Below are 16451 nucleotides of genomic sequence, written 5' to 3' on the forward strand. Positions count from 1 at the left end.
GTTACTAGGGAAAATTAGCGGAAGTGCTCCACTGAAGTTCCCGCCTATTATGGAAAATGTGAAAGATGATTGGCTCAATTGAAAACTTTCTGAAATATCATTGGTTGAAAATAAATCGTAAGGAAAAAAAAAAGGAAGTACCTCCGTTATGGTTCCGGTGGTGTTTCTTTTAATTTGTCGTAGTGAAACAACAAAAGAAAAAATAATATAGTAAACATTTAAAAACATTGTACGTGTAAAGTTGAAGAGAGATTTGATGTAATTGACATGTGGTTGTAATGCAATTTAAATGTTTTTATTTGAGAATTATTGGAATTATTTGCATTTTTGTTTACTCGTTAAAGTGGTTCCGCTTTAGCTTGTTTTCCAAGGATGAAGTACTCCACTAACTGGAAGGAAGTTCCTCTCAGTTGTAAAGTTGTTTGTAGCCGCTTAATGATGTTAGTTGATTCATGTTAACAAATAAACAACAACGACGGGGGGGATTTGTACTGAAAGAAACGCGACGTGGTGAGACCACAGTCCAACTTAGACAGAAGCAAAACACGTATGTTAGGTGAAGCGATTTTCAGACAGTGGATAAAATGACCGAATCAGCTGACAGTCGGGCTAAAACGCTGAACTTTAATATCGGGGTGCTCGGACATGTGGACAGTGGGAAGACCTCTCTGGCCAGAGCACTGAGCAGCACAGCCTCCACTGCCGCCTTCGATAAGAACCCACAGTCCCGTGAAAGAGGCATCACGCTGGACCTGGGCTTTTCCTCCTTCACGGTGGGCTGCCCTGACCACCTGCTGGACACCACGGGACAGCTGCCCTATGACAGCCTGCAGTTCACCCTGGTGGACTGTCCGGGTCACGCCTCTCTGATTCGGACCATCATAGGAGGTGAAATCTGAAGTTTTAATACATGTTAAACTTGCTTTCATTAGAAAAAATAGGGGTCACCATGTTTTCATTGATGATGCAGTACCCTACTTGATTGATTGATAGAGTTAATTGATCTCACAGTGGAGAAATATCGGCTCAATAGTCATAAAGTGCCAAAAGGAGGAAGGAAAAAGTGAGATAGGATATATGTGCAGCATGCACACATATATATATAAGCTAAAGTCTTTTATTTAACAGCGTTATTGCACAGGGTATTAAATGATATTTATATAAATAGGTATTTCTATCTATCTATCTATCTATCTATCTATCTATCTATCTATCTATCTATCTATCTATCTATCTATCTATCTATCTATCTATAGATAGTTATTGCAATGGGTATTAAATATTAAAAAAAATTGCACAGGGTATTAAATAGTTCTTGCACATTAGTTATTGCAGTTATAGTGTCACTTTGTAAAGTCTGATTACAGCAGGGATGAATGACCTGTGGTAGGGCTCCTTTTTACAAGCAGGGTGTATAAGTCTTTCATTAAAGGTGTAGCTCAGCTCCTCTACAGTCTGCTGCAGAGGGTGAGAGATGTTTTCCATGATGTATGTAAGCTTGGTCAACACCCTCTTCTTAGCCACTCCACTGAGTCCAGAGCAGGCTTGGACTGGGAATGATTTTAGGCCCTGGCATTTTTCCATCAACATATCTTTGCTAAATATTCGATCATAAGTTCGCCAAATATAAGAGGAACATTGTAATTTGGTTTAAAGAGAATATTTTAGTTTTACTATCATTTAGTTTGTTGGAAGGGTTTTACATTTTGAAGAAATAGAAAATTACAACCATCACAAGGATGTGCATGACAAGCAAGGGCTATATATACTGCATGCATCATTTAGGTAGTTAATGTTGTATTACCTCTTGAGCTTGTTGAGTTATTTACTGTCACAGGTAGGTGCTTCAGCCAGAGAGTAAAGTGTTAGGGCCAGTATGATTTTAGCAGGGCCTGTATCACAGATTACCAGTCCGAGCCTGATCCAGAGCACAGGCTATGGCAGAAGTGACCTTTTATCACCAGTTTGTTCAGTCTCTTTAGAAGTCTTTATAAATCTCAAATTCTGTTCACATAGAGGTATCGAGCTGAGTTCTGGATTTTTAATTATAAATTTGGTCCAAACCGTATAAAAACACAGAGAAAGACATTTATTAACATTGAATACTGAGAACAAGATGTCAGCATCAATATTACCGGTGACATCTTTTTATTCAACATGCAAATAAGCCACATTAACTGCAATCAAGTTTGCAAAAAAGTTAGCTTTTTGAAATCAAAAAGTTATTATATTTGGTACCCTTGTGGTTTAACTGTATGGAAATTGGTCGTACAGAAAAAAAAAAAAAAAACACTACCAAGGCCTTATTACTGCTGAAATGGCATTATAGCTGCAGCACTCCTATTGATTTAAGATCTGCAAAGTATTTTGCACAGCTCGCTAACATTGTTCCCACAGTTGAAGTGTTGGGATGAGTGACATGAGTGTGGTTTAAATTTAAGTGAGTTCACAAGTGCCTCATTGTTAACAGCTAGTTTCTTCTGCCATCATTGTAACCAAAACTGGATTTAGTTATATTTGTCCACTTGGAGGCGCAATCTCTCAGCACATAAACCAAAATGACTGGCACAGACTTGGGTTGTTGCATGAGCAGAGACTGTTTATTTGGCTCAAGTACTGCAGAAAGGTCATTATTGGTTTTGTGTTAATCTCTGTGTGAACTATGTGATTTCTACCTCATGTCTCAACACACGCTTCTGTAAATTACAGTTGTGAGAGCCATCCTGCATATCTGAGTTTAGTTGAGGATATTTATTTGCCTTTGTGTGTCCAAAGTTGGACACACAAAGGCAATAGAACAAAGCAAAGCAAAATAGAGAAAAATAGAATTGGGAAACAAAGAAAACAAAATCTCAGGGAAATTCCACTAAATGAGATCTACCGTATTTTCACGACCATAAGGCGCACCGGACTAAAAGGCGCACTCTCAGTTATGTGTCCCATTTCTGTATTTAACACACACATAAGGCGCACCGGACTATAGGGCGCGTTTTTTATATACAGGTACAAGTCCTCTACTACCTTTAAATACCTCTACTGCGTATTTAAAAATACAGCTGTGTATGACTGTGCTTTATTCATGTATTTATTACAAAGTATTAATCAAACCTGGCAGCTGGCCGTGAGACAAACACATTGCAGATGACACAGCGCTGTGATCACTCCTAAATTAACTTAAAATCCTGAAACCTGCTGACGGAATATGTTCGCTTTTATTGCCGGTATCCTGGTGCCTGCAGCTAAAATTATTTAGATGAAAAACACCTGCCAGCAGCCGCGGTGAACCCCAGGCTGCCCAGCCTACAGGCTGCTGATGAAGAGATTTCTGCTGTCAGCGCACCGCTGGTATGTGGGGGTCTGAGCGCCTCCGACAGAAATAGATAATCTGGATGAACTGACTGCAATTATTAAGTTTTCAGGTGGCCTTTCTCACTTAAAAACATATTAAAACTACTTCATTCCCACTGATCACAGCAAATATAGCTGCAAGATTTAGATTATTTAGATGAAAAACACCTGCCAGCAGCCGCGGTGAACGAAAGGATTTCTCCTGTTGGCGCACCGCTGGTATGTGGGGGTCTGAGCGCCTCCGACAGAAATAGATAATCTGGATGAACTGACTGCAATTATTAAGTTTTCAGGTGGACTTTCTCACTTAAAAACATATTAAAACTACTTTATTCCCACTGATCACAGCAAATATAGCTGCAAGATTTAGATTATTTAGATGAAAAAACACCTGCCAGCCACCGCGCTGAAGAGGAGGAGACGCGCCCACAGGCTGCTGTTGAATTAAGCTTTCAGGTAGAAAAATACAGCGGGAGCAAAACTGAGTATGATTGTGCTTTATTAATGTATTTATTACAAAGTATTAATCAAACCCATCAAAGTCATCATCCTCTGTTTCTGAATAAAACAGCTGCGCTAAATCAGACATGCCAGTTTCCCCTTCTGCGGTGTCAGAGTCACTTTCCGTGCAGCGCAGCTCCTCAGAAATAATGCCGGCTTTTGCGAAAGCTTGAACAACAGAGCCAGCAGACACGTTAGTCCAAGCATCTACAATCCATCCGCAAACTGTGGCGTAATCTGCCCGGCGCTGCCTTCTTATCCTGAAACTGTGGTCTCCGTCGGTCATCCATCGCTCCCACGCCGCTCGCAGCCTTACTTCGAACGGCTGCTTCACACCGATGTCGAGCGGTTGAAGCTCCTTTGTCAGACCCCCGGGATAACGGCGAGCACAGCGTTCATTGATTCACCTTTTTTTCACATCGGCTGTGAGATGGGCACGCAGCGATGGTGATGCGTGGAAAAAACCACCTAGTCTTCTCACATACACCTGCCTCAGCCACGCATCCATCCAGCCTTTTCCATTTGCGTTAATATCATATGTCATCAGAGCGCTGTCTGTCTCGCTGGCAGCTCCCAGATCAGCTTCTCTGATTGGTTGATGCGGCGCGTCCAGCAGCAAAACTTCAATTTTTCCATCTGAGCAGCAGCAGCGCGTTGGCGGTGCGTCAGATGCTTAAACGCTCCCGACGTGCTGCACCAAAATGCGCTGCGGGACCTTTTGCTGCACCTATATGCGCGTCAACCATTGACTTTGCATGTAAACTCGCTGCTTCTGCTGCACCTGCTGGGTCCGGTTCACACCGATGTCGAGCGGTTGAACAGCGAGCACAGCGTTAATTTGTTTCCCCATGTTTTTCACATCAGCTGTGAGATGGGCACGCATGGAGTTACATATTAACAGCGATGGTGAGGGGTGGAAAAAAAACACCTGGTCTCCTTACATTCAGCCACTCTTTCATCATCTCCTCAATGAGGTGGTCTCAAAAGTCGCAGTTACAACACACATAAGGCGCACCGCACCATAGGGCGCACCGCACATTTTGAGGGAAAAAAAAGACGTTTAAGTGCGCCTTATAGTCGTGAAAATACGGTAGTTTTAACCTTCAGTCTTTGCTCTTACTCTGCTTCCATGCACCCCTTTTCCTTCAGTCTCCTGTCCTGTTCCCTGGTCCTTTGGACATCCTCTGTTTTTGTCTGAATTGCTGTGGTCAGCTCCATGTTTATGATTTGAACTCCTTTCTAAGGATGTAGCCCTTTTCAAAGAGGAGGAAAGGGAAGCCCTGTGTCTTTTTGTATTCTTAACACGTTTCTTTCAAATTTTTTCAGGTGCTCAGATCATTGACCTAATGATGCTGGTAGTGGATGTGGTGAAAGGAGTTCAGACCCAGACTGCAGAGTGTCTGCTCATAGGAGAGCTGACCTGCCCCCGCATGGTTGTTGTCCTGAACAAGGTCGATCTTTTGCCACCTAACAAGAGGCAAAGTGCAATTGAGAAAATGACCAAGAGGTTGCACAAAACACTGGAAAGCACCAGGTCTGCGTTGATTTATACAACTCTGTATCCGGGGTTATTTAGAGGGGAACTTTATGTGGATAGCCTCACCACCTCAACACACCATCATGAAATAATTTTAGCACCACTGTTTTCTGACGGACAGGTTTAAGGAATGTCCAGTGATTGCTGTGGCAGCGAAGCCTGGAGGCCCAGAGGCCCCTGAAACAGAGGAGCCACAGGGAGTACCAGAGTTAATTGAGGTATAGTGGACTGCTAATGCTAAAGTTGGGTTGTGTGTTCCCATTAATTCAACAGGGAAATTGCTTGAATTTTGTTTTATATAATGCAGAAGGTGCCGTTGTTTGGTAAAGTTAGGGAAATAATCTCCCTAATCTTCTGTGTTTAAAAGAGATTAGCATCCTTCAATGTTTTCAAAGCCTAAAATTTATGTTTACTAAACTGTTCCTAAGAATTTCTCTCTGAAGGGACAAATGGTCTAATCAAAGATTTAGGATTTCCACGCAGCATTTTAAGCTCAAAATGAAGGGGGTCTGAAGTCAGGCATCTTACGGTCTCTACAGAAAGAGACTGGTCCTTGAGGATTGAAGTCTAAGACCTCTTACCTTTTACATATTTGTTTTACAGCAGCATGAGACAACTCCAAGTTCGTCAGAGTTGATATAAGCCAGAAGTAATGGAAAGTTATGGTCACTTGTTGCTGTCAGCTGGCTGGGTGCATGCTACCGTGTTGCTGTGTTTATAAGAATTAAATATTTGACTATTTGGATTATAATTATCCTAAACAGGTTAGGAGGTACAGCAGGATAGCAAACAGAGCAGATACTCTTTACCAGCTGATGTTAAACTGATATACATACTATTTGTTATTTTACTATACATATAGAGGCTAATGGGGGATACAAAAGGTTTGTTACTTTATGTTGTCCAACATCAGGTGGTAGATGTATTTGCCTTTTCTAAGTAGTCACCTGTATTTAACCAGGTTGATCGAATTTGGGTAGTTTGGGACCAATTTATAACATAATTGATAAACGAGTTGTGGTAGATCATCCTAGCTCAGATAAGGCTTGTTATCAGTTTCACGGTACACTAATTGAAGCTAATTAACACCTCTGCATTTTGTGTTTTTTTGTCTTGGAAAACTATAGTAGCATGAAAACTATTTAAACATTTGTTTTTTATGTTTGTTTCTTCCAGCTTTTAAAGAAACAGACATACCTCCCCAAGAGAGACCCTAAAGGTGACCTTCTTATGGCTGTGGATCACTGCTTCTCGATCCGTGGTCAGGGAACGGTCATGACCGGGACCATCTTACAGGGGTCACTGGCCATTAACGACACGGTGGAAATCCCAGTGCTAAAGGTTCGGTTTTTGACAGTGGAAATGAATATGTGGACTCTGCACTGATCCAAAAGTTCAAGAGTTTCTGCGCAGTTGACTTGTGACAGTGACTAGTTAGTGTTAGGGAAAGTTGAGGGTAAGTGGTGGTGGGTTTACAGCAAATCCAATGTTTAATCAAGACCACATGCAAAGTTGCAGCTTACAGTTGTCCTGTCAGCCTCTTGGTGGCAGCAGATAGCTTAAATAGCATTTTATTATCCTTCTGATTTTGTTCAATAGAATGGAAGAGTAGAATGGAACAATCATTGTTGTCCCTTAGTAGCGAAAATGTAGTGATAATCATAACAGTTTATAATAAATATTGTGCAGGTAATAGTTATTATAATTTTATTTTATTTTTTAAATCAATTTATTTTTCTTTATTCCTTTATTTGTCAGTGACACATTAATGAACATTTCTGTAAATATGTCAGTATTAGAAAGGAAGCTATTTTTTAACAGTTGTCCCTGGGCAAGGTGTATAACAATTATGAAAAAAAATTGAAAACGTAAAAAATTAAAGCTACATACTTACAAGGCCACGTCATACTGTTTAAACAGAGAAATTAGCATAAATATGTACAGATATTTACAAATATCTAAAATAATGGCTTGAGTAAAAACTTCTAAAACTTGTTTCAAAACACATATTTTCAAAGAGAAAAATAAAACAATAAATAATATTAAGCTGATTACATTTTTTCTTCCCTACATTTAAATAAGTTGCCAAATAATCAGAAATCTTCAATTATCTTTATTGTGCTCCTGTGACTTTTTTGTTTGTTTTTTTATTTATCAGTGGATGAAATAAAAAAATCTTTTAGGTTTTGTTGTTTCTTGAACTGAGTTTTCAAATCAAACAAATTCATAATGATAAACTTTTCATCAAACCAAGTTATTTGATGGATACATCTTTAATTTACAAGAACTCCTTCACTTGTTAACAAAACAGAGGCATTTTAAAGTTGTTTATTGTCCTGTAGAGTTATGTAGCATCAGAATTTTTTAATTTTATCTTCCATTAACGTATTCAGTTTTTGAAAAATAATATTTTGACACATTTAAAGAAAAGGAAACATCTTTAACATTTAGGTTTTGCTTGTTTAATCATATAACTTAACTTTGAAAGGCCTTTATTTCAAACTACAACCATCGCATTATTTCAGTTTTTGTCTTTTAACAGTGTTACTTTACTACTGTTGTTTATTCTCTGCGTATTCAGGTTTGTAAAAATAAGGCAAACATGATCACAGATTAAATAACAGTAGATGAGTAACACTTTTAAGCTTCAGAGTTTGATGGTAATAGTTTTAAAGGTTAGTGTTTTTGTGTGGGGAAAGTGTTTTTAGCCCGGGTATTTATTATGCTTCTCTGACAGGTGACCAAGAAAATAAAGTCGGTGCAGATGTTTCGGAAGCCGGTGTCGGGGGCCATGCAGGGTGACCGTGTAGGCATATGTGTGACACAGTTTGACCCTAAGCTGCTGGAGCGCGGTTTGGTGTGCACCCCGGGATCCTTGCGTACCCTCTTTGCAGCCATCATCTCTGTGAGGAAGATCGGATACTTTAAGGGCTCTCTGGCCACCCGAGCCAAGTTCCACATCACAGTGGGTCATGAGACGGTCATGGCTAAGGTGACCTTCTTTGGCCTGCCGCCCGCTGAGCACAAACCTGCGCCCTCAGAGCCTTCCTCATTGGAAACACCTTTCATCTTCGAGAGGGAGTATTTCTACCAAGACGAGTATGTTGCCGGGCAAAGAGAAGAAGCTTCTGGGCCGGACCCAGAACAGTGGGCTTTATTGGAGTTTGAGCGTCCTGTTACATGTCCCACGCTCTGTCTGGTGATCGGCTCCAAGCTGGACACAGATATCCATGCCAACGCGTGTCGTTTGGCCTTCCAAGGCCGCTTGCTGCACGGGTTCGAAGACAAAAGCTATGCTGAAACTGCTCTACCTCGACTGCGCATCTATAAGACCAAACACAAAGAGGGACAGGTGGAGCGGGTGAGTGGTTGTCCAACTATTAGCACTATTTTGAACTAAATGGCAAAAACAAATTGAGGCAGCATTTGAGGAGGCTCAAATAATTGGTTTGACAAAAATATTTTGTAAACAAAACACTAAAAATAGGCTGGAAAAAAGTACAGTCCTTTAGAAAAGCTTTTCATAATACAACCCAAATCTCCAAAATGTTTTATTTCAATTTTTTAATAACTTGAGAAACACAAAGTAGTAAAGACAGACTGATACATCAGCAACCCAATATATTAAGCCGATATTGCCGTTTTTTTTTTATATATATGTGCATGCGTTGGCCACCAGCCATGCTTTACGACTATGTTGAGTGAATGCATCGCCAATCCCCTCCATTTGCTATAAGTTTAATATTTTGTTTGATTTGTTAATAAATACCTTTTTTTTTGTTGATTAAATTAAGACCTGTGTAATATTTCTGATAATTCTTTAATTTTAACCTGTAAACAGAGGAAGAAAAAGCCACATAGGCTCCAAAAATCTGCCTAAAAATATCAGCAGCACATATCATATTGACATCTGTCTCATATTGGTTAGACAGATGTCAAAATAATCAGTATCAGCAATCTCTACAAAGTAGTGTGTAGTATTTAAGTGGAAGGTACATCATTTAGTTTTTAAAAGGATTTAACAAAAAAAATCTTTAAACTGTGCAAAACATTTTATTTTGCTTCCTCAATCAAAAACCTTTGTTATGAGTTGTCTTAAATTAATTAATAATTGTAAATGTAAACACCAAATTAAATTGGAGCCTTCCTTTATATTAAAATGCCTTAATTTTCGCAATATCAGTGTGTTTAAGAATGGCTTGGTTGGTTGGATTACGTGGATTTAAGCTGTGGTAGGTTTTTATATTTCAAAGGACATGTGTGAACTCTCAGAATTAAAACAATACGCCTGGTTTGTTAAATGCATTAGAAAAATATGAAGGGAATTATTTTATAAAAAATAAAAAGGCTATGGTGCAGTCATGTTGGAAGTTCAGCTGTTCTGTAAAAGCATCTCTGGTCTAATAGAGAGCATTAGTGAAGAGACCCAAACCTTTGGCCTACATCCTAAACTCTCTACAGCATGGTGGTGGCAGCATTGTGCTGTGGTAAGGCTTGTTTTCAGCATAGATGGGGTCTATGGAAGATGGATGAAAATAGGCAAATAGGGAGGAAAAACTATTAGAGTTTGGGTGGAGGTTCAAATCTTTCTATGTTAGAATGACCTCCACCTTAATTTAATTAGGAAACTTTTACCAGACTGAATTATTAGCTGGCTGTACTTGAGCTATTTTGCAAAAGAAGAATAGGTAAACATTCTAGGTCTTGTGCAAAGTGGCTTACTTTCATCATTCATATGTGCTTTTTTCCTCCTGCCACAGTTTTCCACTAGCTTGTCTCACTGTCATTAAAATGGCAATATGATACATTGAGGTTTATTGTTGAACAATATGTGTTCAACAAAAATGTTGAAAAGTTAAGGGGTGTTTGTCGCCTTGCAATGCATTGGAAGTAAACACTGACTTTTCAAAATCTCACTATCCTCTGCAGGCTCTTCTGGTTTGCAAAGTAAAGTGCAACCCTCTGCTGTGCCTGATTCTGAGACGTCTTCAGAGATACTTCTTAAATGCATTTCATGCTATCCACTGTTTGATGCTGAGGGCTTTGTGCTTAGGTCAGGACCACCAGGAATTTGTGATGGTGTTTTGAGATCCAGGCGATCTCTCCTCTGAACGTTGTCTCTTTCCCTCACCGTCACCTAGCGCTCCTTCTTCTCGCCGTTGTTCTTCAGATGTTTCTCATGTCTGGTAGCAGTGGAGCGTGCCTCCCAGACAGAGACCCCTATTGTACATTCACAAACAGACACGTACACAAACAATCATACATATGTGTCCACATGACCCTCGTTTTAGGCATGGATGGTACGCATGCCTAAGCATGCGCTGCGACAGAGGCGTGCGTGGGTGGCCGACTGACGCCAGTCGCTCTGGTCCCGTCTAGCTGTCAGAGGCTGGCGCTGTTTGGTCACACCTGGTTGGCACAGGAATATCCACACGTTCCTCGTTTGTCTGAGCATCTTTCTCTGTCTCTCTGAATGTTGTTTTCATTCCAGCTTGTTTGCTTTCAGATTAGGCTCCAAAACATGAACGGCGTTCTTACTAGACATACTGCTGATGACTTTCATCATGCTGTGTGTTACAGTTCAGTTTCTCCTTGCGGGGCCTGGAGCAGAGTCATCAGGAGTTCAGGGGTCAAGTGTGTGAACTAGTTTCCTGCTTCAGCACCTCAGGCTGTTGACAGCCCTCGTAGACGCTGGAGTAGAATAGCATGTGCACGGGGTCATGCGCTGGTCGTGTGACGTCGCATTCGTCGCTCACGGCGTCTCGCAGAAATGACCCAGCTATGCCTCAAGACTGAAGAATTCCCTTTCTTAAAGAGTACATTACTGTCATTATTGAGATGTCAGGAATCAGATGGTCTCTTGGACATGTTTAGCAGCAGTAAGATGTTTTCTTTGTATCAGCAGATCAGTCATGCTTGAAAGTCAAATGTTCAGGAATGAATGGAGGTCAGGCAGAAGAGCGAGGAAGCATTGGCAGGGGAGAGACAGAGCGGTGCCCTGCAGTTGTCAGATTAGCGGCGGGGTTAGATGCACTTAGGGACGGGTAATAAGAACAATTACAAATAAGATGCACTAAACTGTGTTAAAGAATGCCTGAGATGGCTCAAGGAGGTGGACCTAGATCAATGCGGCCTGACTGCTCTTCTTCCTCTGCAAAATCTTGGTAATTAAGAAAAATTCAGTTTTCATTCATTTAAAACCTGATTTATGGAACACTTCTCTCATGTTGGATAGTCAAGCAGCCAAAATCCTGCAGTTTATTCAAATTTAGTCAGATCACAACCAAACGCAGAGCAGCAGCCTTGGAGGTTGGGTGTGTATTTGTAACCCAGTTTACTCTGATTACCTAAAATAAACCCACTGCATTCAGTTTGCCTCAATCTAATTGTCTATTGGCATAAATGCAGCCGTTCTATTAAGGCCTCATAGGTTTGTTAGTGGAAAAATATCTCAAAATTACACATCTCAGGGAGCTTTGTTCAGGTCATCATCTGACAGTAGAAAGGATTACAGAACTGCAAACCTACAAAGATATTTTTGGTAAAAGTGACATTTAGGGTAAGGAGAGCAGTTATAAGAGAAGAATGTATACTACCACTGGAGTAGCAGTAAAGCTTAACGGCTCAGGTTTTTGAAGCCGAGAGGCAAACTAATAACTGTTCCTTGATTATGTGGCCTTTATAGACGTGTCAAGAAGAAGATGTTCTGTTTGCATTTTACAAAACGTACATAGAGAACAAAGCTAATTTATGCATTGGAATGGTCTAATAAAAGTACAGACAAAAATCCATTTGGGAATATTTTTACAAGTAAAACTAGTTTGTGTTGATTTGGCACAATCTCCTGACTTTCATGGAGAGTTTTGAGCTCATGGATTTGTTCCTTCTGTTTCAGGTGACGGACGATTACTCCCTGATCGGCCGAAGTCTGTTCAAAAAGGAGACAAACCTCCAGCTCTTTGTGGGGTTGAAGGTCACTCTGTCGACAGGTGAGAGCGGAGTTATCGAGGGCGGGTTTGGACAAAGCGGGAAGTTCAAGATCCGTGTTCAAGGTGAGGATTTATTGCTGCATCTGTTTGCAAAGTGTCAAAACTGATGTAAACCGGGCATCATGTATGAGTCATGGATGAATAACACTTGATTTAATATTACCTGAGCCTCCCTTCTTGCTAACATCCACATTCAGTCCACTCTCCATGGGTTTCCTCAAGCTGTGGGGCTCAGCAGGCAGTATTCAGGATGTGGCGAGAGCGGCGGGCCTGACATCCAGAGCCACATTCCCAGCATTCCTCTGGGGATCGCCTGTGTTCCGGGGGAAGTCTGATCGGTGTTTATTTTACCTTCTGTTGCTCTGCACCGGGAGGGAAGAGAAAACAAAAACATTTAGGAAACAGAACCTGGCCGACATCCTCCTCACTCCTTTGTTCCTGCATACTCAAACGTCTCATATATACTGACGAGCAAATACTCAGGCAGGAGCATAATGTAGACATTCAGCAGAGTCTCCATGAGGCTGTCAGTTTAGGTTAAGGTGTATCTGTGAAGGGCTGTGCCTCCTGCAGCAGCCTTTGCTTTCTGTTGAATCTATAATGTGTTGTTTTCCAGTAGAAGAGGCGGTTGAATTGAAGTGTCTGATTTAATATCACTCAGAAATGCTCCCTGTTGCAGACATCTGCTCTTCACACTGACAAGTACTTCCAAACCTACTAGTAATAATTTTGTCTTTCTTACTTTAGAGTAGATTGGATCATGTTGCTTAAAGGCTCTTTTGATTTGAGATCAAAAGAGCCATTTTGCTTTCAGTCCAGCCAAATTACCTTTTAATAAAAAACTTTTTAATTTTGTTGAGTGCCTACTGCATTTATATTTTAGGTTTTGAAATGAGAAAAGCATAATGTAAAAAACAGTTTCCAACGTAATGACAAGAAAAAATTCATTCTGCTATTGTCATTTTGTTCGGAAAAATCAACTCAGAAATTCACTGAAAACCTACTAAAGCTTCCAGAGGAACTTAAGCCTCCATCAGGAGCCATTATAGAGGGTCAAAAGAGCCACTTCTGGCTCTGATGCTGCAAGCTGAAGATCCCTGGTCTAGACACATGCGTTTTTAATTTATATTTATCTATATGGCATAATGGAATGAATTATGTTTAATCAGCCATGCTGACTAATTTTTGAGCCAGAGTCCCAGGAAGGCTGATAATGTGAAATTTATTAAATTAATGCAGAAGTTAGGAAAACAGTGGGCTGTCCCCTCTGCAGTGGCTCTATCTGCAACCTAGTTCAGACAAAAGCTGCAGCTGAAAACAGAGTCTCTGAATCTTTTATGGGAAGACGAAAAGGAGTACATGAAGACTGCATCCAAATTTAGGGGCTCCAACCCACAGAGTTCCCATTTGTAGGCTGTCCAACCATGTGTCCCTCTTTCCCCCAGATTTGATGGTGTATCGGTGTATTCCACGCAGCCCACCCATCCGATAATTAATTTCAGGTCAAGGCAGATTGATAAGGCAGAGGAAGGTGACAAATACTGGGATGAATTCACTTTTTTTTTTTTTTTTGAGAATATGTAGAGCTATATATCTGCTTGGTTTATTGAGGTTTTACTCAACTGCAGTCGGAGTCCAGCTTTCTTTTTAACATAGTTGCTGATCTGCTTACAGCCAGATTGCCTCCCAGCTGTCAGCTGACTAGACAATCCAGGTTTGCTTTTTTGAATAGAATATGATTTCAAATCTCCTGTTTTTTTTCTCCAAAGAGTGGAATTAAACATTGATGTAATTCAATCAAATTATATGTAACACTTGAGTTTATTTTAGTGTTTTATTGTTACTGAGCACATGATTCAGCTGGGAGTAAAGTTAAGATTGATAATGGGAAAGTTTTAATAAACCTCAATGTCTTACTGGAGGGCAGGACAGTAAAATTTAAAATCAACTAAGGCTGGAGCAATCAACTATTTTGATAATTGCTGAATCTGGTATTTCTTTGATTAAGAAAAAAAAATCCAACTTATGCTATCATTCATTGTGGGTTGAATTAGATTGTTCAAGCAGAAGCAGTAAAAGAGACTTTGGTTAAGTTTGGTATATTAAACTTTTGTCACAAAATTTTTCGTCACATTTTTTAAGTTGCTTTATGCTAAATTCAGGTTTATAAGACTTTGTCAATTGTTGCTTGATGGCAAAAGGACTCCCCTGATTTCAGAGAGCCAAACCCAGAAATGTGTTTTTTTTTTTACTTTATCTAGATGTACTTGTGAGAAAACATTATGACTTGTCACATTTGTAAGATTAGAATCTGCTTAATGTTCTGGTTAATGCAGAGTTTTACATATTATGAGTCTTGACCCCACTCAGATACCATATTTTCAACTTTTAATGCTTTGAACATCACATGACTCTCTTCTTGGTAAGTTCTTGCTTTGATTATATTGAACCTATTAATGTTTTATTTACACATTTTATCCCGATTTGAATATGTCATTTTGTGGAATTGGGAGGATTTACTGCCTGTGTGCAGCTCATAGCCCAGAGTTAACGATGATACAGAATTCAAAAGTCATTTAGCATTTAACAGAATTCGCTGTCTGTATAAATAAATACATTTAGTCCTTCAAAAGGTGACTGAGCAGCTCAACATAAGGCCGGTCAGTTTACCTCTAATGATTTGTCACTGGAGGTGCGTGAGCGTGTTTTCCAGTACAAAGCCGACATATTCATCTGATCGTAGATAACAGGCGGAGCATTCTGGCTGCGCTGCAACCATAACAGCCCTCACCTTGGCACGACGATAACAAGAAGAATGCTGGCGCCGTCATACACGGGGTCAGACGGCCCGCATGAATAGCAGTGAACCCAGAAAATTTTTTAACTGCTGTGTGCTGGAGGGGAAAGCACACACACAGCCTAAAAAACATGCATGAAAACAAACCTCAGATTTAAGGTGGAATTTGTTTTTCCACGTAAGAGCAAACTGCTTTTAAGCTCATCCTGAAACACCTGCTGCTATTAAAAATAGATCCATGTCCTATATTACATGTATGTGATGATTAAAACAAGCAATGAGAAAGTAAAACATGAGTTACTTGTTATATGCTTGTCTTCTCTTGACCTGCCTGCTGCTGTTTTCCTCAGAGGGTCTTCGCCCAGAGACCAAGCAGCTGTTGTCTTCTACCTCCAAGAAGAAAGGGAAGGGTTGCAGCAAGGGCGGGCAGGCAAGCGAAGAGGAGCCCAAATCAGATTCCCAGCCTGTTAGCATTCACCTGCATTTCAAGAGATATGTGTTTGATCCCCAGAAAAAGATGATTCAGTCTTGACTCCCTGCATAATCGTAAGAGGGGGGAAAAGAGCTGCTTTAGAGGTCTTTAAGTTGAAGTGAATAACAGCCCCTGGAGTCAGGGCGGCGTTAATTTGATTGGTCTTTTTTTCTTGAGGATGGAGACAGTCTGCAGACATGAGATGGTTGTGGAATGTTTAATGCATGTGAAACAGTGATTGTTTTATCTAAGGAGCTCGAGCTAATCCTCTTTGCCCCACTAGAGGGAAAAGCTACTCTTCTCCTTTCAGTACATGTTTCATGTAATGATCTGAAACTGCCAATGTTTGCTGATTTTTTTTTCTTCTTCTGCATCCCATATTTTGCAGTACTTTATCCTAATTGATAAAAATGTAACTAGTCACAGCTTTTTCCTTATGTTTACTTCCAGTGTATCTGTGCATCTCATCAGCAGGGTTAATGTAGTTTTCCATATTTGTCTAATTTTTTTTTTTAATTTCTTCATAACTAAGTTAAATGCCACATTACTCTATGATCTGTGATTATTCTGTCTCCAATCAAATAAGAAAAATAAAAGTGTGATTTAAAAAAAAATAAATCTCCTTTAATTTTTTCATGACTCTTTTAACCCAGGTGTTTATATACACCATGTAAAAAGTCACATAACCTATTAATCTGACATTAAACCAAGTAAACTTTTCTTACCCTTTGTTTGGTGTCCACTTAATGAGACACAGAAGGGACGATGTCTGGATTCCCTGTTTATTCTCCATATAGTATAAGTATA

The 16451-nt window shown here is 40.0% G+C and overlaps 1 protein-coding gene across 1 annotated transcript; it reads left to right on the forward strand.

Moving 5' to 3' along the window:
* Positions 1 to 584: 584 nt before the first annotated feature.
* On the forward strand, positions 585 to 16018 carry eefsec (eukaryotic elongation factor, selenocysteine-tRNA-specific). Its single transcript, XM_038275262.1, has 7 exons — positions 585 to 888; positions 5176 to 5383; positions 5508 to 5604; positions 6563 to 6727; positions 8124 to 8747; positions 12282 to 12438; positions 15523 to 16018. The coding sequence occupies exons 1-7, from the start codon at positions 585 to 587 to the stop codon at positions 15702 to 15704; spliced, it is 1737 nt and encodes a 578-aa protein (XP_038131190.1). The 3' UTR covers positions 15705 to 16018.
* Positions 16019 to 16451: the final 433 nt, after the last annotated feature.

Source organism: Cyprinodon tularosa, unplaced genomic scaffold (assembly GCF_016077235.1).
Source record: "Cyprinodon tularosa strain WSP-4 unplaced genomic scaffold, ASM1607723v1 ctg95, whole genome shotgun sequence".
NCBI lineage: Eukaryota > Metazoa > Chordata > Actinopteri > Cyprinodontiformes > Cyprinodontidae > Cyprinodon > Cyprinodon tularosa.